General features: G+C 33.8%; 1 protein-coding gene across 1 annotated transcript in view; it reads right to left on the reverse strand.

The window, feature by feature from the left end:
* Nucleotides 1-436: 436 nt before the first annotated feature.
* The window catches only part of LOC145266487 (uncharacterized), a 113,859-nt gene continuing 86,388 nt past the window's right edge, over nucleotides 437-27,907 (reverse strand). The window contains exon 2 of the mRNA XM_080122206.1: nucleotides 437-3,126. Within this exon, the coding sequence (XP_079978332.1) occupies nucleotides 1,562-3,126 (1,565 nt within the window). The 3' untranslated portion in view covers nucleotides 437-1,561. The remainder of the gene's footprint in view (nucleotides 3,127-27,907) is intronic.

The raw sequence follows: 27,907 nt of genomic DNA on the forward strand, positions 1-27,907 counted from the left end.
AAATAAAAATGAAATTTTCTTTGTTGATAAGATACACGAATATCGAAATAAACTTAAAAAATAAAAACTTTACTGTCTCAACACAATTCAAGTATACAGGTCAAAAAGGAATTTAAATCTACTGCGTTTGATATAGATTATTGATTGTTTTAATTTTTTCGAGTTAATGACTTTTACTAAATTGAAAATATTAAGAACTTATGTTTTTACATTTACTAAAATAATTGCATTCAGTATTAAAAAATAAACAAATAATTGATACGCTGTAAAACTAAACAACTAAATAAGAATATGTACATGAAAACTCGAAATGGTCACCAAAATGAAACAGTTTTTAATGAAAAAGTAACCGTTTCGTTATTTTAAAAAATGGTGAATGTGTATTGCTGAAAATAAAGATAAAATAACACCGAGAAAATAAGTGAGAAACACAAAATCAAGAAAAACAGAAAAGATTTATGAAAATTCATTTTTGTAATCTTTAACATTCAAGAGATTTAGATCACGGACAATTTTTCTTTTATCAGTCAATAATGCTTCACAGAATTGTCGTCATAGTAGTTGATGGATTCGTCAAACAGAAAGTTTGCCAATTTTATTTTGTAATATATATTTTTTCATATGTGCATTTAAAACAATAATAGTTATCTTAATTATTAAAATTCTGTTAAAATATGCTTTCTTTTTAACTACATCTTCATTTTACATAAGTTGTACTCAGAGAGAATAAGATGCAAGGAAAAGTGCGAAGTTAAAAGATGTTAGGATCAGTTATTGGTGATTTCTACCTAGTCCGACAACAGACGATAAACATAATTCTAAGTTTCATGTGTTTTTTTTTTCAAAATGTCTTTATATTGTACTTAAAATGGACAAATTACAAAGTAGATATATTACTACATTACAGAATATTTATCAGGCACATTAAATACATAGGCATATACACACAAAGCACACATTGAAAAGAAAACTTGAATTTCTTCAAAAATGTTTAAAAAAGCAATTAAATAAACTATTTCCTGTTTATTTTAAAATGTCCGTTTTATTACCATTTTTTTCGTAATCACATGCATATTTTTTACAGTATACGGATCAAACGGAAATTACCGAGAACTAATTATAAAACTTCGTAACTTCGTACTTTTCCGCGCACCAGTTTCTGTCTTTATACCAGATTTTTTAGTTTTTTTAGTTTTTAATGTAGATTTTTTATTTATTAACACTTTTTTTTTATATTTATTCATCTTTTTTCGATTGTTTCATCATCTGCTTTTGACTAATGTTGTTCTTGTAAAGTAATTTCTTTCTTTTTCATGTATTTTAAAAATGAATGTTATATTTTCCTTTTTCCTATATATTTGTATATCATAAATTTGGTTTTTAAAGCACTTTCAACATTATTGGATTCTATGTTTTTTTTTTGAAAACATGTAAAGTTGTTTTCCTTTTGTTTTTGCACATCATGTAATTTTTTAATTCCCCGACATATTTCTAAGAGAATAACTATAATAGAGGAATTCGGCTGGAGTCGCAATCTTTACAGCATTCCATAACATAATACTCAGCTTTGTTTAACGTCTGTGGCCTCACCGCTACGTCCAAGACGTAACATTGAAACAGCCCGTTTATCAGCGTCGTTATTTTTATCACTCCTTCCCAACCGTAACATGGAAACTGCTCGCTTATCCGCATCGAATTTTTCGTCACTGCGTCCGAGACGTAACATAGAAACTGCTCGTTTAGGCTCATCTGATTCAGGACCGCTCCGTCCAAGACGCAACATGGAAACAGCTCGCTTAGATTCATCAGACTCAGCTCCGCTACGTCCGAGACGTAACATGGAAACTGCTCTCTTTTCCTCATCAGCTACAGGGTTACTGCGTCCAAGACGTAGCATGGAAACTGCACGTTTATCAGCATCTGAACCACTACGCCCAAGTCGTAACATAGACACGGCTCTTTTCTCTGCTTCTTCATTTCCGCTTCGTCCAAGACGTAGCATTGACACTGCACGTTTTTCTTCATCAGATCCGCCGCGCCCGAGACGTAGCATTGATACTGCCCGTTTTTCAGAATCAAAACTTGGAGAATTTCGTCCCAAACGTAACATAGAAACTGCCCTCTTTTTACTTTCTGGATCGCTACGCCCGAGGCGCAACATGGAAACTGCTCTCTTCTGATCTCCCTCACCACTGCGACCGAGGCGTAGCATCGCCATAGTATTCCTCTTTTCTTCTTCTAGTTCCTCTGGCTGATTACGTCCAAGACGCAACATAGAGACAGCACGTTTATCCCCTGACCTCCCCAGACGCAACATTGACAGAGCTCGCTTTGTTTCATCGGAGTTGTCACTTCGTCCTAAACGTAACATTGAAACGGCACGTTTATCGTTTGTGTTTCTTCCCATGCGTAGCATATTTAGCGCCCGTTTTCCCATACGCAACATATTTACTTGTCTGCCCATGCGCAGCATTCGCACGTCCTTCTTTTCGATGTCTTCGAACTTCAAACAGTTACCGCTTTCATCGTACGTCTGACACTCGACCCCAGTGACTTCATCTTTGCCGTAACGGGGCACAGGAGGTTGGCGTCCGAACAACTGCGAATCATCAGAATCAATATTATTGTCCTCGTCCTTATTATTACTATCATCCTCGTTAGTTACTTCGTTATTGAAGTCTTCGTAATCAGGTCCTTTTCCGTAGCGAGGTAGTGTAGCTTGCCGGATTTCAGCTGACCTCTTGTGCAAATAACCCAAATGGGGCACGTCAGACTCGTCTTGGTTAAAGACGTCCTCACCAGTGAATAACAACGGATGCGATCGTCTAAGTAGCTGTGAGACTTGCGAGACAGAATCGTCAGGGTAGCTGTCTGCCAGTAAGCTTTCTTCTTTGCCGTACCGTGGCAGCGGTGCTTGTCGGTTGAATTGCTGTTGTTCTTGCCGAGTAAGGATGTTCGCCACTATTGACCTTAGTTCGTCGTAAGGGGCGCGCTTTCCCAAACGCAGCATCTGCACTCCTCGGCCCATTCTTAGCATCCTAAGCGCCCGTTTATCACGATGTAAGGGCGTGGCACCGTTCTCCAAAGCATTTTTCTCTTCGCTGTTATCTCGGTTCTCGCCAAGACCTGCAAAATACAAAGCGAAAAGAAACGATTAGATTTAATAAAAGATAGACAAATATAAAAATCGGAATTTGTACAGAAAAACTGCGAAGTTTAAAAACATAATTGGTAAATAACATCTCGGAAAAGTACGAAATGAAAAAGAATTATCGGCAAATAAGATCCCCCGAAAAATTATAAATTGAAAAGCATTATCGGTAAAATAAACTCCCGGAAACGTATGAAGCTGCGAGGCTTTATTTTGGAATATAGTCAACGGAAATTTAGATAATTATAAAACCGTTAAATAGTATTATTGGGAAAGAACTGACTTCAAAAAATAGTATTACTTGATATATTTCGGAGAGACGTCCGAAGTTAAGACGCTTTATCTTAAATAAGACTCGATGAAACGTATAAAGTTGAGAAGATTCTGCTTTAAATAGTATCCGGGGGAACGGACGGAGTAAGGAAAATTCATCATTAAGTAACATCCGGGGAACTGTACACACTTACAAAGGTTTATCGCTATCAAGCTGCGAAGATATATCCGTAAATACTTAAGACACTTTATCGTTCAATGGAATAGAACTTGAATTACCGAAATCAAACGATAAAATATATTGCATTTCTGTTCCGTCTCATATGGCATTCTGTCAAAGTCCTTACATCGCTAATGAAATCCCGACTAAATACTTCCCGAAAGAAAACAGACGCATAGTACGATTTTTACCCAACAGAAACAGCAGTTTGCAAGACAAATTTATTTTACATAAATAGTCAGTTTAGATATTTATAAAAAATATCATCTGAACGTTCCTCACAGTGTTTATTCAATTTATTCTTTATTTTTTTATCAGAAAGTGTAAATAATATATACTATTTCATGTGTTGGCATAAACTATTATAATTTTATGTATCGATTCTCATTATGTGCTTTAACAGTGATTAATGGGGGTAGGAAAGTTATAAAAATATTTATGCCAATTAAGCTAAATTAAGCTACGCAGGATGTTGCACGTTGCATCCTTATGAGGACTAAATCAAGCTAATATATATATATATATATATATATATATATATATATATATATATATATATATCCAAGCAGGGCACTCAGCATTACCCGTTCGTAAAATACGCTTAAATATAATATTTTGATTAATATAGATTTCGTATTTATTATTATATTATATTGGACCCAATATATAGTAATAATTTAAAAAGTTATTTTAAAAATTGACTCGCACGCCACTATCGAAAATCGAAACAAAGACGTTAAGCTTACGATGTATTTTTGTAACTGCCATCAATGACTTAGCAATAAAGACATGTTTGCCACAAGGCAAATAACTAAATCATGAACTAATACCTACTACCTTATCCCTGCATATTCGTAATGCCGGCGTTTGAACTTCACCTAGCAAATTTCATTTTTCTTAATTTTCATACTTTGCACCGATTTTTCCGGGCTAAAACCTAAACATAAACTTTTGCATAGGTTGAAATACCGTATACATGAAGTTTAAATGTCCGTAAACCAAAAACTCTTAGAGAAGCTTGTCAGGCAAAAGTTATAAACAAAGATATATACTTATACACAAATATATGTGGAAAGCGTTTTGTGTTTACAGTAAGAAATTTTACGTAAATATTACGCAAGTATAAATCATGTAGAATATGTGCATGAATATAATTACACATAATAGTTAACCGAAGATGATCATCCCATAAGAAAACCGAAAACTAATAGGGAAATCATTAAAACGAATGTTTAAAAGAATATGCAAATTAGCTCGATCTCTTGCTAGTGAATGCCATTCCCCGATCTATATATACCAACGTTGTATTTTCTTTTTAAATAAATAGAAAAATGGGAGGTTAATATCAATACCAATACATGAAAACCAAACAAATATATATATGGACTTAGTATAAAAATCGACCCTAATAAAAAAATTGTTAATTTCTTAGACATAACCTTAAATCTTGAAAATTCTACCTTTGAACCATACCATAAACCTAACCAATCACTTCTATATGTCCACAATCAATCAAACCACCCTAAATCAATATTAAAATCAATAGTTCCCAATATCGCTCTAAGAATTTCTAGACTGTCTTCTACTAAATCAATATTTACCAAAAATGAAAAATACTATAATGAAGCCCTTAAAAACTCTGGATATAATTCACAAATTAAATTCATAAATGAAAATGATAGAAACATAAACTGCATTAAAAATAAACCTATTAAGAGCGTAATAACATATAATATGGCAATGTCTTCCCGTATACGAGTTAAGAAAAATAACCAGGAGACAAAAAAAGATAAAACCAAACTACAAATATTAGATAATAATATAAATAAACAACAAACTAAAACCCGCAAACGTAAGAATAGACACAAGGAGATCCTATGGTTCAACCCCCCGTATTCCAAAAACCTAGAAACAAACATAGCTAGAGAATTTTTAAAAATATTAGATAAGAACTTTAAAGCCCCCCATAGATATAATAAGATTTTCAATAAGAACACAATTAAAGTCTCTTACTCTACTATGCCTAACCTTCATCAGAAAATAATTAGCTCTAATAATAATAAAATTAATAAACTACAAAATGCAACTATACAAAATACATCGGACTGTAACTGTAGAAGAAAAAATAAATGTCCCCTACAAGGCTCATGTAAAATTAAAAATGTTATCTATAGCTGCACAGTATCAAAAACTCCAAATATACAAGAACCTATCAACAGCCATAACTCAACTACCAGATTAAATAATAACACCAACTTAAATCAATCTACCGATCAATTATTAACCAACCCACCACATTATAATCCAACAATAGACCTAACGGAAAATAATCATAATAATCAAGAGGTAATATATATTGGTTCCACATCTGGCCCAATAAAACATAGAATTTCAACGCACAAACATTCTTTTAAAAATAACTATCTATCAAACCAAACTACTCTATTCAACTATATTCGGCAACTAAAAAATAGCAATATTTCTTTCAACTTAAAATGGCAAATAATTGAGACTTGCAAATCATATAAACCAGGAGATAAATTTTGTACATTATGTACAAAAGAAACCCTAAAAATTTTAAAATATGAAGATATAAAAAGCACAACCAAACTAGTAAATTCAAGACACGAGCTTCTATCGTGTAATCATAAACGTTGGTTTAAATTTAATAAACATAAACCACCTTAAATCATTAAAAATTACTCATTAGTAAAAATAGATTTTTTTTTTAATAAATTAAGTTAAACCAATTACCGCCCTTAGACTCGTAAATCAAATAATAAATAAAGCCATGACAATTATCTCCCCTTAAAAACTTGCAAAAAAAAAACCCCAAAAAAACTCTCTCTCTATAGATATTAACTGTAGCGTCTCTAAATCAAAATACGCTAACGGAAACAATTTACTGCACGAGCGTCGCCCTTTTAAAATTCATCATTCAATAAAATAAAAAGCTATAGCAAACATCTAAATGACTACTTTAAATACAGTTCCTGATTTCAAAAAAAGAAAAACCAAAAGGTAATTATATATCTATATATTTTTAAATCAAATTTATTATGTAAATTCAAAAATATATATTTTTTTCTACTCATTTCTATCTCTAACCTATACCAATTTTCTTATTAATTTTCTTATAAATTTTATATCCAAACCTTTTACTTCAATTTTTCAGATTCATCTGCCTTACTTTTAATGCTAGGTTTATTTTTGGTGTCTTTTCAATTCAATTGAAATCCTCCTAAATTTGCTGATGAGGAGACCGTGCTTACCAAAAAAACTATGTATAATTATTCTACGTGACTTCATGTATACCACAAATAAAAAGCACGGATTTCCGAAACGATCGTACAGATAATTGACTTTGTTGTTGTTCCTTCTTATGAAACTGATTTTTAATTTAATTAAATTTTGATTTTTAAATTTTAAAAATTTTTAAACTTTTAAATTATAAATCACATTACTTAATATATATATATATATATATATATATATATATATATATATATATATATATATAGTAAGTTATAAAATATATATGGCGATTAAGCTACACTGAATATTCCGCGTTTCATCCACTCTAGGACTCTTCAGGCTTATGCGCGCATTTTTTTGGTTGCCTGTCGTATTTATATACGAATCTTCTATTGAGATTTTAGTTAGCCAATCAGCTTTCTAGTATTCACCGCGCCCTTCCTATCAGCCAATAAACATGCACCTACTGGACAAAGGCCTATTTGACCACTGGTTGACCTGTTCCTTTGTGTGTGCTCTATTTAGCCTGGATTCATAGTTTCTTGACCCATTTTAAATCTAGGTTAGGTTTGTGTTATTTTAGTTTATATACATATATATATATATATATTTATACATACATATATGTATGTGTGTGATAGTTTATGTATATTCATGTTTATTTAATTTATTTATTTTTTTATTTTATTTTGTTTTTGTTAGTTTTAAAATTATTTTGTATCGCTATCCTAGAGTAAATTTTATCCTGTGAATACAGTTGTTCGCTATTTTTCTTCTACATTTTAATAGATGCTGGGGTTCTTTAAAGTACAGGATAGCAATTTTTTCATAAAGGCATAATCTATATGGGTCGTCTACGTCTCTACATGCGGTTGCTTGTCTTATGATTTTCCATTCGTACGTATGTATGTACATATATATGTATATATGTGTGTGTGTACATACACACACATATATATATATATATATTAACTAAAATAAAAAAAAACTAACCTAGATTTAAAACAGGTCAAGAAACTATAAATCCAGGCTAAATAGAGCACGCACAAAGGAAAAGGTCAATCAGTGGTCAAATAGGCCTTTGTCCACTAGAAAGCTGATTGGCTTACTAAAATCTCAATAGAAGGTGCGTATATAAAAACAACAGACAACCACAAAATTCGCGCATAAGCCTGAAGAGTGGATGAAACGGTTAATATTCACCATATATATTTTATAAATTATTAACTAGCTCTACCTACGTATTGAGCACTTTTGAAGTAAATAGTTAAAGTTTACGCATAAATTTATACTTCCGTATATTAATTCTATGTAAGTAAAAGAAGTATATATTATATGGAAAAATGCGCGCATGAAAAGTAATATTCTTAAGATTTTATTAAACCTGGAAAAGTAAAGGACAAGAAATTCAACCTGGAAAAGTAAAGAACAAGATATTCTAGTAAAGTAAAAAATAAGAATTTTTTAGACTTAAAATATTGCAGCTAAAAATAAAATTTGAATATTGATAAATATTTGATTTATTATTTGCATATGCTGTTGTTTATTGTTGAGTTAGAAAGGGTGTCAGTCGCTGGATTGAACTTATTTCCCCCCTATTATTTGCATATATTTATGTAGTGAAAATTGTTTGAATAAAATTAGCTCATTAGTTAGTTAGTTAGTAGATGGAATTAATAATTTTATAATTTACATAAAAATTAATAATTTTATTATATCATAATTAGGATCATTTATTTCTTTCTAAAACAACAACATATGCAAATAATAAATCAAATATTTATCAATATTCAAATTTTATTTTTAGCTGCAATATTTTAAGTCTAAAAAATTCTTATTTTTTACTTTACTAGAATGTCTTGTTCTTTACTTTTCCAGGTTGAATTTCTTGTCCTTTACTGTTCCAGGTTTAATAAAATCTTAAGAATATTACTTTTCATGCGCGCATTTTCCCATATAATCCATGATTTTTCCAGGCATTGCTATTGTATTAATATATAAATTTATAATATTTATTAATGATTGTCAAAAAAAATTAGCTCTCAAACACACATTTATGCAATATTTATCATTCAATCACAGTAGTTCCGAGCCAGGGTCTCTACCGAGACTGCGGTTTATGAATTCGTGATCTGTATAGAGCGTGAACTAACAAAAAAGAAGATGGCACTCGGTGTCTTTTTAGATATCCTTGGAGCTTTTGACAACATACCCTTCAGTAGTATGTTCAAGTCGCTACGAGAACTCAATGTGCCACCAGTACTCATCCGATGGATTGAGTATATGGTGAGGCCCAGAACAGTTCAAGTAGAACTACTGAGGGCAACTGTTAAAAGGGAAGTAGTTAAATGAAACCCCCAAAGTGGGATTTTATCACCTTTACTATGGAACTGTATGCTGAATCCTCTTTTAAAGGAGTTTAAAAATATGAATATTTATGCCCAGGCTGATGCTGATGACATCGCAGTGCTGGTCGCGGGTTCAAAAACATCATTGGTCAGACGCATTGCCAAAATGAGACTACATTTTTCATCAAATGTGATAACGAAAAATTTGAGTTCATTCTAAGAATATGTATATCATAGAATTCACTAATATTTTTAATCGATAAATTCGCCATTTTTTGCTATAAAATCTCATAAGGAGAGTTAAAAAAAATTAGTTATTAAAAAAAAGTTCTGTTTTTTAATTATATAAAAAAAACGATACACGGGATTGAACCTAAAATCTTTCCACCAACCCCCGATACTCCAACCGTTACGCTAACATGTCATATTGGCAAAATCGCAGTAAATAATATTTATATACAAAAAAAAAGTTATGCAAAATAAAAAAAAGCGTTAGTCACTTATGTACTTACTCTCCTGTTTGTGAACCCACATATTTTGTTGTAACTTTTTTTCTACTGAACCAATTTTCGAATTTTTTTTTTTCAAAATGTAGCTAATGAGGTGTTCTATCCAACTCTATAAGGTGTTTCAAATTTGGTATCGAACGGAATTAGTGGTGGGGGTTTGAATGTGTCTCGATTCATTCAATTTCGGACTTAAGCATATATTCAACCACTACCGTGGTTGAATGATATATATATATATATATATATATATATATATATATATATATGAATGACAAAATTCTATATTCAATTTTGTCATTTATATGTTACTAGCTGTACCCGGCCACGTGTTGCCATTGATTAGTGGAAATGAAAAAAATGCTAAGTGTTACAGAAATGCCCCCCCCCTTCTGAAAACCACACAGAATCCCTGGTTTTTCTTTTATCACGTCAATCTCATCGATTACAAATGTACCCCTCAGGAGTTTAAAAACAAAGAAGTTTTTAAAATATTATTTTTATGATATTTATCGTTACGATTCATGTCTTTTCTGGTAAATGTGACAACGGAAATACCCTGACTCAATAATTGCAAAAAAATAATTCGCGCTCATTAAACTTAAAAACTGAAACTTTAAATTAAATGAGACATCAATCATTTATTTGTTTAATTATTATTATTATTATTATTATTATTATTATTATTATTATTATTATTATTATTATTATTATTATCATCATTATTATTATTATTATTAGTTCTGGGCTTCTCGTTTAAAAGTTCGAATGTCTTTATCCACATATAGCTTCTGCTATGCAAAGAGTTGTAGAGTCGGGAGATCCTGCAAGGGGAACAGGTGTCAATAATTATAGACCAATTACATTTTTACCGTTAATGTGGAAACTGTTAACTGGAATCTTTGCACAAAACATTTATGAACATTTTGTGAGTGTTTTGCTGATGACGTTAAGAGAGATTCTTCTTAGAGATGAAGTCATAGTTATTCCAAGCATAAAGAGTAGTGACAGGCGGAAAGTGAAAAGCGAGGTAAAAATAGTCCAAGGAGTAATTCACAACATCATAAGAAAGAACATATCGATTACGGAACTAAGGAGGTTTCTCTATGCAGCGTCATACTTTATTGCGAATCGTCTTATTACAGAGGAAAAAGAGAGAAATGAAGGATAGAAGGCCATACTGGCAGAGGCGGCTTGGGGAAAGTATTAAACGGTGGCGGAAAGCATTGGTAGAATCGAAGAAATAAGTAAAAAGAGTTAAACTAAGACAGAAAGCCAAGGTCGAGCTTGAAAGGAGGTATAGATTGCTGGAAAAGGGAACCATGAGCATTCTAACAATGTTGACAGAGGAAATCCAAACTGGTGGTATGAAAATTCGAAACTTTGTTGGAAAAAGTGTTGCGTTTGGGCAGAACAACCTTTTCCGGAACAATCAGTCGAAGGGTGATATAAATAGAAAGGCTATCGGGAATTCAGCAGATGAAGAACGTTGAGATAACCATTGAGGACGTGAAAGCTGGCATACGAAGGATGACAAATTGGAAGGCACGTGGTCCAGATGGAGTGATGGGTTTCTGGTTTAAACAGTTCGAATGCTTTATCCACCTATAGCTGCTGCCATGCAAAGGGTCGTAGAGTCAGGATATGTCCATGATTGGCTTGTAAAGGGAAGAACAACACTGCAAAGGGAACAGATGCCAATAATTATAGACCAATTACATGCCTACCACTAATGTGTAAACTGTTCACTGGAATTTTTGCAGAAAAAATTATGAGCATCTTGAGAGTAATGGTGTTTTCCCTGACGAACAGAAACGGTGGTGGGAAGGCTCGAGAGGTACCAAGTACAACTACTGATTGATAAAGCATTAATGCATGAGACAAGGAAGAAGAGGAATCTGGGTGTAACATTGATCCATTACAAAAAGGTTTATGACATGGCTCTTCATTCATGGATACGTGAAACACTATTGATGATGAAGGGTGATGAGAATGCGGTAGGGCTTCTGGAAACAAGTATGGAAAACGGTGCTGACAACAAACAGAGCGGTGATGGGGCAGATTAACATTAAACGGGGAATATTCCAAGGAGATTCGTTATCTCTACTTCTTTTTGTAATGATAATGATGCCACTGAGCATCCTCTTGAAGAGAGAAAAACTGGGGTATAACTTTGGATCTGGTGACAGACGCCTTAACCATCTACTGTTTATGGATGATTTGAAGATTTTCGGTAGAAATGAAAAGGAAATTGAGAGACTGGTAGAACTTGTAGGGACATAATCAGAAGACATCGGAATGGAGTTTGGGATGAGTAAATGTCCGGTGCTGGTGATGCAAAGAGTAGTAAGGGTTCATTCGAATGGAATTGTGTTGCCAAATGGAGAAATAATGAAAGAAATAGACGAATGGGAGTGTTGGAGGGTGTAGGAATCATGAACAGAGAAATGAAGTAGAAAGTCAGGAAGGAGTATGTTAGAAGAGTGAAACTAATTGCAAAGTCGAAACTGTATGGAGGAAACGTAATGAAAACAGTGAATGCATGGGCAGTCCGTTTTTTTTAGATACAGTGCGGGAATTTTAGAATGGTCTGACAAGCACTTGCATGCCATGAATATCAAAACAAGAAAAGTTTTAGCAATGTTTGGTATATTTCACATTCGAAGTAGCGTAGCAAGGCTGTATAAAAAGAGGAACGACAATGGGAGAGGATTGAAAAGTGTAAAAGATTAGGCTAGAACCGAAGGAGCATGTGGTTAGAAGCGGGGAGTGGATGCTTAAGGTTGTGGCCAATGAAGTGGAGGTATTAAGACCAAGGCTGATTATGTGACACGTATGGGTAGAGAAAGGGCAGAGGAACTGGCTTGGAAGAAAATGCATGCAAGGTTCTTTCAGAATATAGCAGAAATGGCTGATGAAAGATCATAGCAATGGCTAAGAGCTGGGTATCTGGCTAAATGTACTGAAGCTTTTGCTTGTGCAGCACAAGAGCAGGATTTAGGAAAACGATTGTTCAATAAAGTGGTTCTAGGAGAGGAAGTTGCTTCAGAATGCCGGATTTGTGGTAAGACCTCAGAGTCAATGGCGCACCTTGCAGCATGGTGTAGTGTTCTGGCCTAGAGAGAGTACCGCAAAAGACACCATCACATAGGACTCCAGATATATTGGGAGGTGTGTAAGAAGGTTGGGGCGAAGTGTATGATGAAGTGAGAACAAGTGAGGATGGCAAGGTAGAGGTATGGTGGGACAAAGTTTCATAACGATCAAGCAATTGGAACATAATCGTCCGGATTTGGTCGCCATTGACAAAGTCTAAAAAAAAAGACTAGCAGATTATAGACTTTCCAGTAACGTGGGATAGGAATGTGAGAGAGAAAGAGAACGAGAAGTGGAGCAATTATGCTTCATTGGCCTTGAAGTTAAGGCATATACACGGAGTTAAAACATAAATAATCCCGGTCGTAGTTGATACACTAGAAGTAGTATCAAGTCGTCTGGAAGGACAGTTGAAAAAACTACAAATCCCCGATGTTTTAAGTGGCCTTTTGACCTTTGCTATTGTAGGTACCACCAACTTCCTTAAAAAACCCTTGATCTTTGAAGCTCCTGGTTTGGTTTCTTCTTACGAAACAAAATTGTTATTTCTAGTATTTTTCCCATGCGTACTCATTCAAATTACTATTTCGGGTACTCCTGACCCTTGTGTCTCCCAATAATCTGCTAAAATTTTAATCACGTGATAACGGTGTAGTGACAATAAAATAAACCTTTCATTTAATTGTTTCTTGTTATGGATTTAGCTGAATGTGCTACTTAAAATCACTTTGTTATTACTTATGTATTTATATTACGGTCTGGTGGGTGTATTGTAACTAATCTGTAGTGTAACCTAACAATTTAATAAACCCAAAATGCTATCGTAAAACTTTAATTTGTACATAGAGATAAACATTTTATTATATATACTCTTGGTGATGGGATTGACATAGCGAGATAAAGAACCTTTTGAATAAATGCACAATTATTTACATTTGTAATTATAAAACAAATCAGGTAAACTTGCGCAGGATTATGTGTTTTACGGTTCTTATAAACATGGAACGGGAATTGAAATTTTGTTCCGTTTTAATCTTTTACTTTTTTATTGTGCTCCCCCAAACAAAAGGAATCGAAAGAATAACATTCAACAATCGTTCTCTCTCTCCCTCTCTCTCTCTTACTCTCTCTCTCTCTCTCTCTATATATATATATATATGTATATATACATGTATATATATATGTATATATATACATACATATATATACGTACACACACATATATATATACACACACATATATATACACACATAGTTATATATACATGTGTGTGTATGTGCGTGTGTGTGTGTGCATGAAAATGAATTTCTTTAAAATTAAATTTTATAAACAAAAATGTAATACGTTAAATCTTAAACGAAATAGTCAATTTGGTATTTCGTTTTTGGTTTTCTTTTACATAAGTCCAACTCGCTGTCGACTTTTATATTTTTTTTGGATATGCATACAAGGAATAAACACCCAAACCTTGCTATCTTAAGAATGGCTTTCGGAATAGACGCCCCCACCTCCCCATGTTCAAAATGGCTTTCTAAATCGACACATCCCACTTTGTCATCCTACTGCAAAACCTATAAAAATTGACATGTCGAATGTGATCGATGAGTTTGACGTAATGTAAAAATATACCGACTTTAAAAAAGAACGACATTTAAATTTCCGTTCCATTTGTACACCAACCGTAAAATAGAGAATTCTGGGAAAGTTTTCCAAAAATCATTTTATTTTCAGTTATTCTGTACTTTCAACTTACAATTTAATAAACAAAAGGATATTGTAAAACTTGAATTCAACGTGAAACACTAACACACGCGTGTCCATGTTTATGCTGTTTAATAGCTTTATGGCACACAGGCGCACACACACATACACATACACCTACATACACACTCCTCACACACGAACACACTCGCACACACACTTACACAATCATAAAGGCACTCCAGCAAACAAAAAAACACGCATGCACACAGGTATGTTTGCGCATGTGGACATTTATGTGTAGAAGCACAAAGATTCTTGCGGAAATTTATGTGGCCTGTTAGTTTAATAGCGCACTCGCGCATGCACAAACACACGCAACTAAACAAAGACAATCACACACGTGTGTGTAAACAAAAGTACAGGCGGAATTTTATGCGGCCTGTTAGTTTAATGGCACACACCCACAAACAGCAACGTATTTTTAATATGTAAATACATGTGTAATGCGTTGTTGGTGTGTTTAATTCGAAAAGAAATAAGCCAGAAGGTTTCTCTTTCGTATAGGCTATATTGAAATACAACTGAGCGTTTGGTTTTGAGGCTGATACCGTTAATCTAGTATGGCGGAATGCCAACAGTTCTGCCAATCGAATATTAGTGAATACGTAAAGGGAGACATCATTATTTTGTAGATGAAAAGTGATAAGAGTGCGCGGTTTTTGTAATTAGGAGCCAATTAATGACAGCGTAGACACAGGAAAGTAGGAAAAAGTATAATTTCACGCGGTGAAGAATAGAGTCGTAAGAGGACTTATGGATAGCGGGTAAAATCGAAACTACATCCTCTGTATGTTATGACGATGATGATGGTTCCGCTCCTAGGAGTAAGTATGCTTTAATATTACGAATTAATTTGTGTGAAATGTCGTTCTATAGTTAAATAAGATAATGGCTAATAGTGTAAACATAATACATTTGTATGTGCCATCTGTTGCTGTAAACTTACGGTATTTTGGTTCAGGGGGGGAACTGCGCCTCTCTTATTATATATAGGGATATGTAATTACGTTAACCTTCATATATTAAACGGTTTGATATAAATAAAAGATGAAAACTAATTAGATAATTAAATAAACATTAACACACACAAACACACACCCCTATCTCTCTCTCTCTCTCTCTCTCTCTCTATATATATATATATATATATATATATATATATGTTAATTTTATTTTTATTTCGGACTATTAGTCTCATCTTTATTAGTTGTTGTTTGTTTGTTTTTATTGGTTCACAACGTTTCGGCCAATTTCCTCTGGCCTTCGTCAGGTGGTAACCGCGACGGATAGGAACTTCGAATCTCCTAACTGCATTCTCAGCCATCACTGCCATCCGTAGTTGTCGTCGTCTCACCACATTTTTGACCAATTACCTCTGGCACGCTTTGGGTGGGATTGAAACCGCTATCTTCAGACAATGTTCATCTGGAACCGTAGAGATTCAACGTCTCTATCAACTGCGCCACGGGCCCCGAAGGGCGATCAAGGTTGGATTCTTTGATCTTATAAATCCACATTTATTCATTATCTGATCTTCCATAGTCGGGTCCGTACCGATTGGTATATATATATATTATTCCTTAATTGGAATTTTTTTATTTATTTTTGAGATGAGCATTTTTATGTTAATTTTATTTTTATTTCGGACTATTAGTCTCATCTTTATTAGTTGTTGTTTGTTTGTTTTTATTGGTTCACAACGTTTCGGCCAATTTCCTCTGGCCTTCGTCAGGTGGTAACCGCGACGGATAGGAACTTCGAATCTCCTAACTGCATTCTCAGCCATCACTGCCATCCGTAGTTGTCGTCGTCTCACCACATTTTTGACCAATTACCTCTGGCACGCTTTGGGTGGGATTGAAACCGCTATCTTCAGACAATGTTCATCTGGAACCGTAGAGATTCAACGTCTCTATCAACTGCGCCACGGGCCCCGAAGGGCGATCAAGGTTGGATTCTTTGATCTTATAAATCCACATTTATTCATTATCTGATCTTCCATAGTCGGGTCCGTACCGATTGGTATATATATATATTATTCCTTAATTGGAATTTTTTTATTTATTTTTGAGATGAGCATTTTTATGTTAATTTTATTTTTATTTCGGACTATTAGTCTCATCTTTATTAGTTGTTGTTTGTTTGTTTTTATTGGTTCACAACGTTTCGGCCAATTTCCTCTGGCCTTCGTCAGGTGGTAACCGCGACGGATAGGAACTTCGAATCTCCTAACTGCATTCTCAGCCATCACTGCCATCCGTAGTTGTCGTCGTCTCACCACATTTTTGACCAATTACCTCTGGCACGCTTTGGGTGGGATTGAAACCGCTATCTTCAGACAATGTTCATCTGGAACCGTAGAGATTCAACGTCTCTATCAACTGCGCCACGGGCCCCGAAGGGCGATCAAGGTTGGATTCTTTGATCTTATAAATCCACATTTATTCATTATCTGATCTTCCATAGTCGGGTCCGTACCGATTGGTATATATATATATTATTCCTTAATTGGAATTTTTTTATTTATTTTTGAGATGAGCATTTTTATGTTAATTTTATTTTTATTTCGGACTATTAGTCTCATCTTTATTAGTTGTTGTTTGTTTGTTTTTATTGGTTCACAACGTTTCGGCCAATTTCCTCTGGCCTTCGTCAGGTGGTAACCGCGACGGATAGGAACTTCGAATCTCCTAACTGCATTCTCAGCCATCACTGCCATCCGTAGTTGTCGTCGTCTCACCACATTTTTGACCAATTACCTCTGGCACGCTTTGGGTGGGATTGAAACCGCTATCTTCAGACAATGTTCATCTGGAACCGTAGAGATTCAACGTCTCTATCAACTGCGCCACGGGCCCCGAAGGGCGATCAAGGTTGGATTCTTTGATCTTATAAATCCACATTTATTCATTATCTGATCTTCCATAGTCGGGTCCGTACCGATTGGTATATATATATATTATTCCTTAATTGGAATTTTTTTATTTATTTTTGAGATGAGCATTTTTATGTTAATTTTATTTTTATTTCGGACTATTAGTCTCATCTTTATTAGTTGTTGTTTGTTTGTTTTTATTGGTTCACAACGTTTCGGCCAATTTCCTCTGGCCTTCGTCAGGTGGTAACCGCGACGGATAGGAACTTCGAATCTCCTAACTGCATTCTCAGCCATCACTGCCATCCGTAGTTGTCGTCGTCTCACCACATTTTTGACCAATTACCTCTGGCACGCTTTGGGTGGGATTGAAACCGCTATCTTCAGACAATGTTCATCTGGAACCGTAGAGATTCAACGTCTCTATCAACTGCGCCACGGGCCCCGAAGGGCGATCAAGGTTGGATTCTTTGATCTTATAAATCCACATTTATTCATTATCTGATCTTCCATAGTCGGGTCCGTACCGATTGGTATATATATATATTATTCCTTAATTGGAATTTTTTTTATTTATTTTTGAGATGAGCATTTTTATGTTAATTTTATTTTTATTTCGGACTATTAGTCTCATCTTTATTAGTTGTTGTTTGTTTGTTTTTATTGGTTCACAACGTTTCGGCCAATTTCCTCTGGCCTTCGTCAGGTGGTAACCGCGACGGATAGGAACTTCGAATCTCCTAACTGCATTCTCAGCCATCACTGCCATCCGTAGTTGTCGTCGTCTCACCACATTTTTGACCAATTACCTCTGGCACGCTTTGGGTGGGATTGAAACCGCTATCTTCAGACAATGTTCATCTGGAACCGTAGAGATTCAACGTCTCTATCAACTGCGCCACGGGCCCCGAAGGGCGATCAAGGTTGGATTCTTTGATCTTATAAATCCACATTTATTCATTATCTGATCTTCCATAGTCGGGTCCGTACCGATTGGTATATATATATATTATTCCTTAATTGGAATTTTTTTATTTATTTTTGAGATGAGCATTTTTATGTTAATTTTATTTTTATTTCGGACTATTAGTCTCATCTTTATTAGTTGTTGTTTGTTTGTTTTTATTGGTTCACAACGTTTCGGCCAATTTCCTCTGGCCTTCGTCAGGTGGTAACCGCGACGGATAGGAACTTCGAATCTCCTAACTGCATTCTCAGCCATCACTGCCATCCGTAGTTGTCGTCGTCTCACCACATTTTTGACCAATTACCTCTGGCACGCTTTGGGTGGGATTGAAACCGCTATCTTCAGACAATGTTCATCTGGAACCGTAGAGATTCAACGTCTCTATCAACTGCGCCACGGGCCCCGAAGGGCGATCAAGGTTGGATTCTTTGATCTTATAAATCCACATTTATTCATTATCTGATCTTCCATAGTCGGGTCCGTACCGATTGGTATATATATATATTATTCCTTAATTGGAATTTTTTTTATTTATTTTTGAGATGAGCATTTTTATGTTAATTTTATTTTTATTTCGGACTATTAGTCTCATCTTTATTAGTTGTTGTTTGTTTGTTTTTATTGGTTCACAACGTTTCGGCCAATTTCCTCTGGCCTTCGTCAGGTGGTAACCGCGACGGATAGGAACTTCGAATCTCCTAACTGCATTCTCAGCCATCACTGCCATCCGTAGTTGTCGTCGTCTCACCACATTTTTGACCAATTACCTCTGGCACGCTTTGGGTGGGATTGAAACCGCTATCTTCAGACAATGTTCATCTGGAACCGTAGAGATTCAACGTCTCTATCAACTGCGCCACGGGCCCCGAAGGGCGATCAAGGTTGGATTCTTTGATCTTATAAATCCACATTTATTCATTATCTGATCTTCCATAGTCGGGTCCGTACCGATTGGTATATATATATATTATTCCTTAATTGGAATTTTTTTATTTATTTTTGAGATGAGCATTTTTATGTTAATTTTATTTTTATTTCGGACTATTAGTCTCATCTTTATTAGTTGTTGTTTGTTTGTTTTTATTGGTTCACAACGTTTCGGCCAATTTCCTCTGGCCTTCGTCAGGTGGTAACCGCGACGGATAGGAACTTCGAATCTCCTAACTGCATTCTCAGCCATCACTGCCATCCGTAGTTGTCGTCGTCTCACCACATTTTTGACCAATTACCTCTGGCACGCTTTGGGTGGGATTGAAACCGCTATCTTCAGACAATGTTCATCTGGAACCGTAGAGATTCAACGTCTCTATCAACTGCGCCACGGGCCCCGAAGGGCGATCAAGGTTGGATTCTTTGATCTTATAAATCCACATTTATTCATTATCTGATCTTCCATAGTCGGGTCCGTACCGATTGGTATATATATATATTATTCCTTAATTGGAATTTTTTTATTTATTTTTGAGATGAGCATTTTTATGTTAATTTTATTTTTATTTCGGACTATTAGTCTCATCTTTATTAGTTGTTGTTTGTTTGTTTTTATTGGTTCACAACGTTTCGGCCAATTTCCTCTGGCCTTCGTCAGGTGGTAACCGCGACGGATAGGAACTTCGAATCTCCTAACTGCATTCTCAGCCATCACTGCCATCCGTAGTTGTCGTCGTCTCACCACATTTTTGACCAATTACCTCTGGCACGCTTTGGGTGGGATTGAAACCGCTATCTTCAGACAATGTTCATCTGGAACCGTAGAGATTCAACGTCTCTATCAACTGCGCCACGGGCCCCGAAGGGCGATCAAGGTTGGATTCTTTGATCTTATAAATCCACATTTATTCATTATCTGATCTTCCATAGTCGGGTCCGTACCGATTGGTATATATATATATTATTCCTTAATTGGAATTTTTTTATTTATTTTTGAGATGAGCATTTTTATGTTAATTTTATTTTTATTTCGGACTATTAGTCTCATCTTTATTAGTTGTTGTTTGTTTGTTTTTATTGGTTCACAACGTTTCGGCCAATTTCCTCTGGCCTTCGTCAGGTGGTAACCGCGACGGATAGGAACTTCGAATCTCCTAACTGCATTCTCAGCCATCACTGCCATCCGTAGTTGTCGTCGTCTCACCACATTTTTGACCAATTACCTCTGGCACGCTTTGGGTGGGATTGAAACCGCTATCTTCAGACAATGTTCATCTGGAACCGTAGAGATTCAACGTCTCTATCAACTGCGCCACGGGCCCCGAAGGGCGATCAAGGTTGGATTCTTTGATCTTATAAATCCACATTTATTCATTATCTGATCTTCCATAGTCGGGTCCGTACCGATTGGTATATATATATATTATTCCTTAATTGGAATTTTTTTATTTATTTTTGAGATGAGCATTTTTATGTTAATTTTATTTTTATTTCGGACTATTAGTCTCATCTTTATTAGTTGTTGTTTGTTTGTTTTTATTGGTTCACAACGTTTCGGCCAATTTCCTCTGGCCTTCGTCAGGTGGTAACCGCGACGGATAGGAACTTCGAATCTCCTAACTGCATTCTCAGCCATCACTGCCATCCGTAGTTGTCGTCGTCTCACCACATTTTTGACCAATTACCTCTGGCACGCTTTGGGTGGGATTGAAACCGCTATCTTCAGACAATGTTCATCTGGAACCGTAGAGATTCAACGTCTCTATCAACTGCGCCACGGGCCCCGAAGGGCGATCAAGGTTGGATTCTTTGATCTTATAAATCCACATTTATTCATTATCTGATCTTCCATAGTCGGGTCCGTACCGATTGGTATATATATATATTATTCCTTAATTGGAATTTTTTTATTTATTTAAAATAAAATTAACATAAAAATGCTCATCTCAAAAATAAATAAAAAAATTCCAATTAAGGAATAATATATATATATATATATATATATATATATATATTTATATATATACATGGAGAGAGTTATCCACCAGCAGATATTTTGACATACCATGAGATTCTTCAATCTAGCTACATGTAGTAAGTGTACTCTTGCCCGAATTCGAAACATTATGCCACTTTCAACAGTAATTTACTTCTCTCTCTCTCTCTCTCTACGAGAGTTGAATTTATTTTATACACTTAATGAAAACCATTGATTGCCCTACAAAAAATGTTCCACGCAGAAATTGTTCCAATTATTAAAATTGTTCTATTTTTTGCCCTTTCCGGCAAAAAGGCACATTATGCATAAACCTAACACATCATTTATAGGAGACGCAGTCCTACAAAGCTAAGTAATTCTGATTTAAAAGCAATTTACGAATTTTGCAATGCACGAAATATGTCTAATAGTAAAGACACTTACTTAACAACCTATTAAACCCGAATAAAAGTATAAAAACCTCTGAATTGTAGCCGATAATCCCTTTGGTTCGAGAACATTATGATAAATAGAATAATGTTCGTTTGATTTTATAGTTTGCATAATTACGGTTAATGCTCTTTGTTTCATACTTTTATGGCGGTTAAACACGAGACGGAATGGCGTCGTTCATTGTCATTCGTTGTAAAATAAAAACTGTTTAAGGAACGTGATGGCGATCTCCTGTATTACTGAAAGAATTGTATTAATACGAAACATGGTTTCACTTTAAAAGCAACATTTTTGTTAATTTCACATATTTCTGTTTATTGTTCCATACTATTACGTCATCATGTTTTTTAGATTTACGATGATGTCAAAGGTTTGCAACATGACGCTTTTCATTACCATCTTTTAAATCTACAAAATGCAGAAGTTGTACAACTCAGCAATAAATTAAATAACATATTAAAGCAGGTATTTCTCCCTCAGTGATATAGAAATGATTAACAATGTCGGTTCAGAAAGCATATATTCCAAAATGTCACAGCTAATACTGTTTCGTAGATTTTTTTCATAGGGGTCACATGATAGTAACATATGCTGACCGAAAGAAATCTTTTAAGATATAGAATTTTATTTAGTTGTTCCAATTTTAAATTTAGTTACAATTATCTAAATATTAGTACGATAGCGTGTGTGCTATTTTCTGTGTCACGCTTACATCCGGGTCGTTTAATTGTTATGTACTCCCATTTCTTGTAATAAATAACTTTCCAAGAATTCTTCGTAAGTTTTGGTTTCGGCACTTACGTCATTTAATTTTTTCTCAATAATTTTACTAAGAATTTTTTTATAATTTTGGTTATGGTTTCGATTATAGCTGATGACACTTAAGATATATATATTTTTTTATAAATAATTTTACCAAGTATTTCTCGTAAGTTTTAATTTCGGTTTCGATTTTAACTAATGTTACTACAATAATCTATATTTTTAATATACTTTTATCAAGAATTCTCCATAAAGTCAATTTTAACTGATGGCACCTTAGTAATCTACTTTTTTATAAATAATTTTCAATAATTCTTCATAAGTTTTGGTTTCGGTTTCGATTATAGCTGAAGGAACTAAAGTTATATATATATATATATATATATATATATATATATATATATATAATGTATTAACAAAACCAAGACTTCAAAAAAGGAATTGAAAACAACAAAAAGTGTATTTCATTGTAAGTTACAATTGTTTCAAGACCGGTTGGACAATTTTCAAGCTTTATGGCGTTTTAAAATTTTCACATAACCAACCTTTCTTGATTAAAAACATTTTAAGAATAGAACATAATTTAAAGAAATTTCCTTTAAAGGAAATGAAGCATGCGAAAACATATATATATATATATATATATATATAGTATTTAATAGAAATGGTAATTAATAAAAACCTAAAGAAAGTGCTCAATACTGTTGTAGAGCAAATATGCGTTTTATTTTTTATTACCGTATTTTTCTGTTAAGTTACATTATTGTTTCGGCTACCCGGCCGTCTTTTTGACCGTCTGTAGCTTCCTTAGAAGCTACAGACGGCCAAAAAAACGGCCTGGTAGCTGAAACAATAATGTAACTTAACAGGAAAATACGGTAATATAAAATAAAACTTATATATATATATATATATATATATATATATATATATATATATATATGGGATTCGGTTTCGATTCAAGCTGATGAACACAAGTCATATAAATATCATTTTTACTTTTGAAATTTATAGTATATAAAAATCGATAGAACATTAATTCTATAATATATATATATATATATATATATATATATATATATATATATATATATATATATATATATATATGACATCTGCAAGATTACAATGTCATATTTAAGGTTATTTTACGACCTAGCCACACCGAGTGTCTCTGATGGCTTGAATAAATACTTTTGCATTTTTAACAAAATAGCTACAGTGATCCTTTATTCACGCTGAATATCTTCAGAATATCAACATCAAAATATTACATATGAATCAGTCCCTGTGGAATTCCCAGATGTCCTGCTTGTTAACATAATTATAATTGAAGGTTTTTCTTTCTAATTGATTAAAATATTTAAAGAAGTTATTATAATCTTCTTTCAATCGGGCTGTGAACTGAACAAAAGTTATCAATTTAACGCTACAAAATTAATCATTACATTAGTTTGTACTAATTTCAATATAATTAACATGGTAGCGGGTGAGCATTGTAGAATAATTTGCCAGTACATATGAATGAGCCGTATCACAAAGTAAGTATTAATTACAGGTGAATTATCTGAAATTAAATATGATTATGAATTGCATTGGGCTGTACATACGCTAGTTTATCATATGACATTATTACATGCTGACCAATATACTCATATAATTAGCCATTACACATGTCTGGTCCCGGTACGAATGCATGGTTCAAATAAATAGTGCATACACATTTAAATAATTAAATATCATATGTAGATAGTTCAAACAATAATATTAGTGGAGCTGTATGGCCAGGACTCAATATAATTGAGCTTTACACAGGACTGATGTCTTTGGAAAAGTAAGTAATTATTGTAACCTGGATTGTTTCCATTAAAGTATAATTAAGAATTACTCAGATCTAGTTCCAATCTGAATATAACTAATCACTACACGCTCCAAGCCTCTATTCAAATATATAATGTATCATCAGATGTAACTCTAATGTAATTGATTATTGCAGTTTGCCATCTGCACTAAAATATAATTGGCTATTTTTAATAAGTAGTTACTACTTAACAACGCTATTAACCATGCGGTAAATAAATGATTTTGATATTACCAATTGAATTATTACCAGTACTCTTATAGAATTAAGCAGATCTATTAAATTGATATTTAATAGTGTAAAAATTAACTCGATAATATTTGCTGACATTGACTTAAAGACGAATTTGCTTTAGCAAGGAATATGTTCTACAGCTGAGGAGCTATTTGAAAGAAACCCCGTACATGGAAATTATGCCTTGAGAAACAGAAAAGGAGAAAGGGAAAACCCTCGTTTTGTTGGTAGCGATACGAATTCTTTATATGAATGTTGTAAAGAAACGACTAATTAATTGGAACACACTCGACTATTTTCCATAGAAATACTGACTTTTATGAGAAATAGCAGATGTAGGTAAATAAATATATCATTTCCACTAAGTTGATAATCCGATTAAGTACATTGTCCGTGAATGGATGCTCCGAGAAGCACTACATCATATTTGGCAGCAATACTCCATCTGACTGTTATACATAAAGATGATTGTATCTGGGCTCAAATACTTTCTGGGAGGATAGATGATTCAACCATTACAGACATTTGCTCTTCATGCAGTTATAATGTTTACATATAACTTGTACGGATTCGAATATATCAATACACATTAATGATTTACGATCTAATAAAATTCCAGATTAAATATTCATAGTGCTTACTTTACTAAAAGTAACCAAATCAAATTACTGTCAAACCTTTAACATAATTAACAAATACAATTCTGTTAACTGCCACGCCCTAAACTATTTAGGAAATCTTTATCAACAGAGATTAAAATAATGATTGATTGAGTGCTGTTTTTCTTACGACTATTTAATATAGATGGATTACTTTAATACTTTCGTCGATAGTCAACTCATGAGAACGACGGGCAATACTTTATCATAGGCAAATGAAGAGCAAATAATATATATACGTATGTATGTATATATATATATATATACATGTATTTCTATATATTATTATTTTTTTTACTTATATCAAATTTTATAAGGCGATGTCATATTTTATGGTCCGATTTTGAGTATTAACTTCTATCAGTGTTAATACGTGAGTTGAGCTTGGTAATAAGTTACACAGAATTTTACACATTTTATTAGCGTAAGAATTTGTGAGATAAAATTCATTGAATTTATATAGCCACGTGTTTTATATATACACACAAGCGGTTTAATTCATCAACGTTTACAATCATTGAAAATCGCTTTCTCTTCCGTTGCACTATGTGACAATAAAAAGACTCACCTTTTTTGTGAAATTGTCGAATTAATATGTAACGTGTGCATTATTAGATTATTTTTCCTGGTTTTATTTTAAGTGTTGCCTTAATTATTTATTTAATTAAATAATTATTAACTTTTTATTTTTTTAATTTTTTATCGTAAACTAAAGATTATTCCGTGTAAATAGTTGTTTGCTGATTCACTTGTACGGATTTATGGGTCTTTAAAGTTTAAAATTTCTAATTTCCATTGCCAAGATTTAAAGACGAAGTGGCTCATATATTCTCCTCTAACTGAAAAGTCCTCCCACTCTCCCAGAAAGAACCGGATATTTCTATATCCATTATAACTATATTGACCTGACACCGTTATTAACTGGGTTGCGCACTCATACACTTACAACTTCCATTACACTTTGCTATTCCAAAATAATTATTTCTCCCTCATAGCATTCCGCCTATTGTCATTGGCTGCATCTACGACATTCTATTAATCTGAATTATAAACAAACATACACAAAACGAAAACCGCAGCCCTAAATCGCTACCGCCGTTCAATTGCCACGCATTATTATAAATTATTTATTCAGTGTAAAGTTACGCATTCCATTTCCCACTAATTGGATTACCATTATTTACATCGTGTTAGATTTAAAACAATTATGTTGCAGCTATCTTTTTTACATATCCGAATTTAGCGTCCTATATTTACCTAACATTACATTTTAACCAACTCGAAAACATCAAAAATACTTAAACAGACAACATACATCGTCCCTTTTTTGTATTTTTCGTTTCTTTTTTCTGGAGAGGGGAAAAGTGAGGTTCATTATTTATACGCTAACGTGTTTTTCTTTGTTTCATTTTTAAAAGCATAGCGAATTCAACGAGGATCGCAAAAAATCCTTTCTTCAACAACCACACATGCGCGTCTCGCGTGTTTTCTTGGTTTTGGTTTAAATAATAAGAAAAGACGACGTTACTTCGATTTCGTCACCGTGGACCAATGAGTAAAGGAGCCGACTCGAAACATACGTGTTTCAGGCTTGCGTCAAATGTAACGAGTTTTTTTGTGTGTGTGGGGGGTTAACATTGAAACAGGTTTATTTATGTGATTTTTTTCGTTCGTTTCTTCTAGATTTTCCTGTTTATACCTCTAGTTTAATTTTTGGTCAATATTCATAATACAACACCTCTACACACCAAGGCAACGTCGGGTACCCCCGCCACATAACGTGTTTCCTTATTTTTATTTCGTGTTTTTTCATCAGTTTTTTTTATTATCTGATTAAAACACTTTATTTATTTATTTAGTTTTTTGCTTTTTATTTTTATTTTTTTTATTTTTTTATTTTTTTATTTTTGCAAATTGAAACAAAACCCATTATTTGTTTTGGGGGTGTTTTCTTTGTGCTTGTTGTTTGAGTTTATTTTTATTTTCGTTCTATTTGGGGGGGGATTACGGTAATAAGTGAAATTAGTGCAGTGAATAATAAAACTAATAATCAATGATAAAACTTAAAGACGAACTATTAAATACACGGAAGAAGTTACATTCCGTTAAGATAGGATTCCATGTTTTCGTCCTTAAATAAATTTCTGTTTCGTAATAAAACTTCAAGACGAACTATTTTTTGTCGCTGAAGCCAGTAATTAACCAGTAAATATTACCACAGCTTCAACAGTTAAATGGATTGCTTTTCCCCTCTCTCCACCGGCATGCATTACTGCGTCAATTTTCTTTTTCTTTTTCCTCTCGTTGCTATTTGTAAAAAAAAAAAATACGATTGAGGGTTGCTCAATACTCTCTCCACCCGTTCTGGACATTCCGATAATCGTTCTTACCATGAGGAGTTGGGGGTGTCTGTTCCGAAAACCGTTCATAACATTAGGAGGTTAGGGTTTTGGCACCAGCAATAATAACAACAACAACAACTACAACAACAACGACAACAGCAACATCTTTTTCGAGATGAGGGGAACGTTTCCACCGAGCAACGCCGATTAGCGAGTACGGCTAGTTATAAAT

Source organism: Euprymna scolopes, chromosome 41, assembly GCF_053919585.1.
Source record: "Euprymna scolopes isolate OS-2025 chromosome 41, ASM5391958v1, whole genome shotgun sequence".
NCBI classification, from domain to species: Eukaryota; Metazoa; Mollusca; class Cephalopoda; order Sepiida; family Sepiolidae; genus Euprymna; species Euprymna scolopes.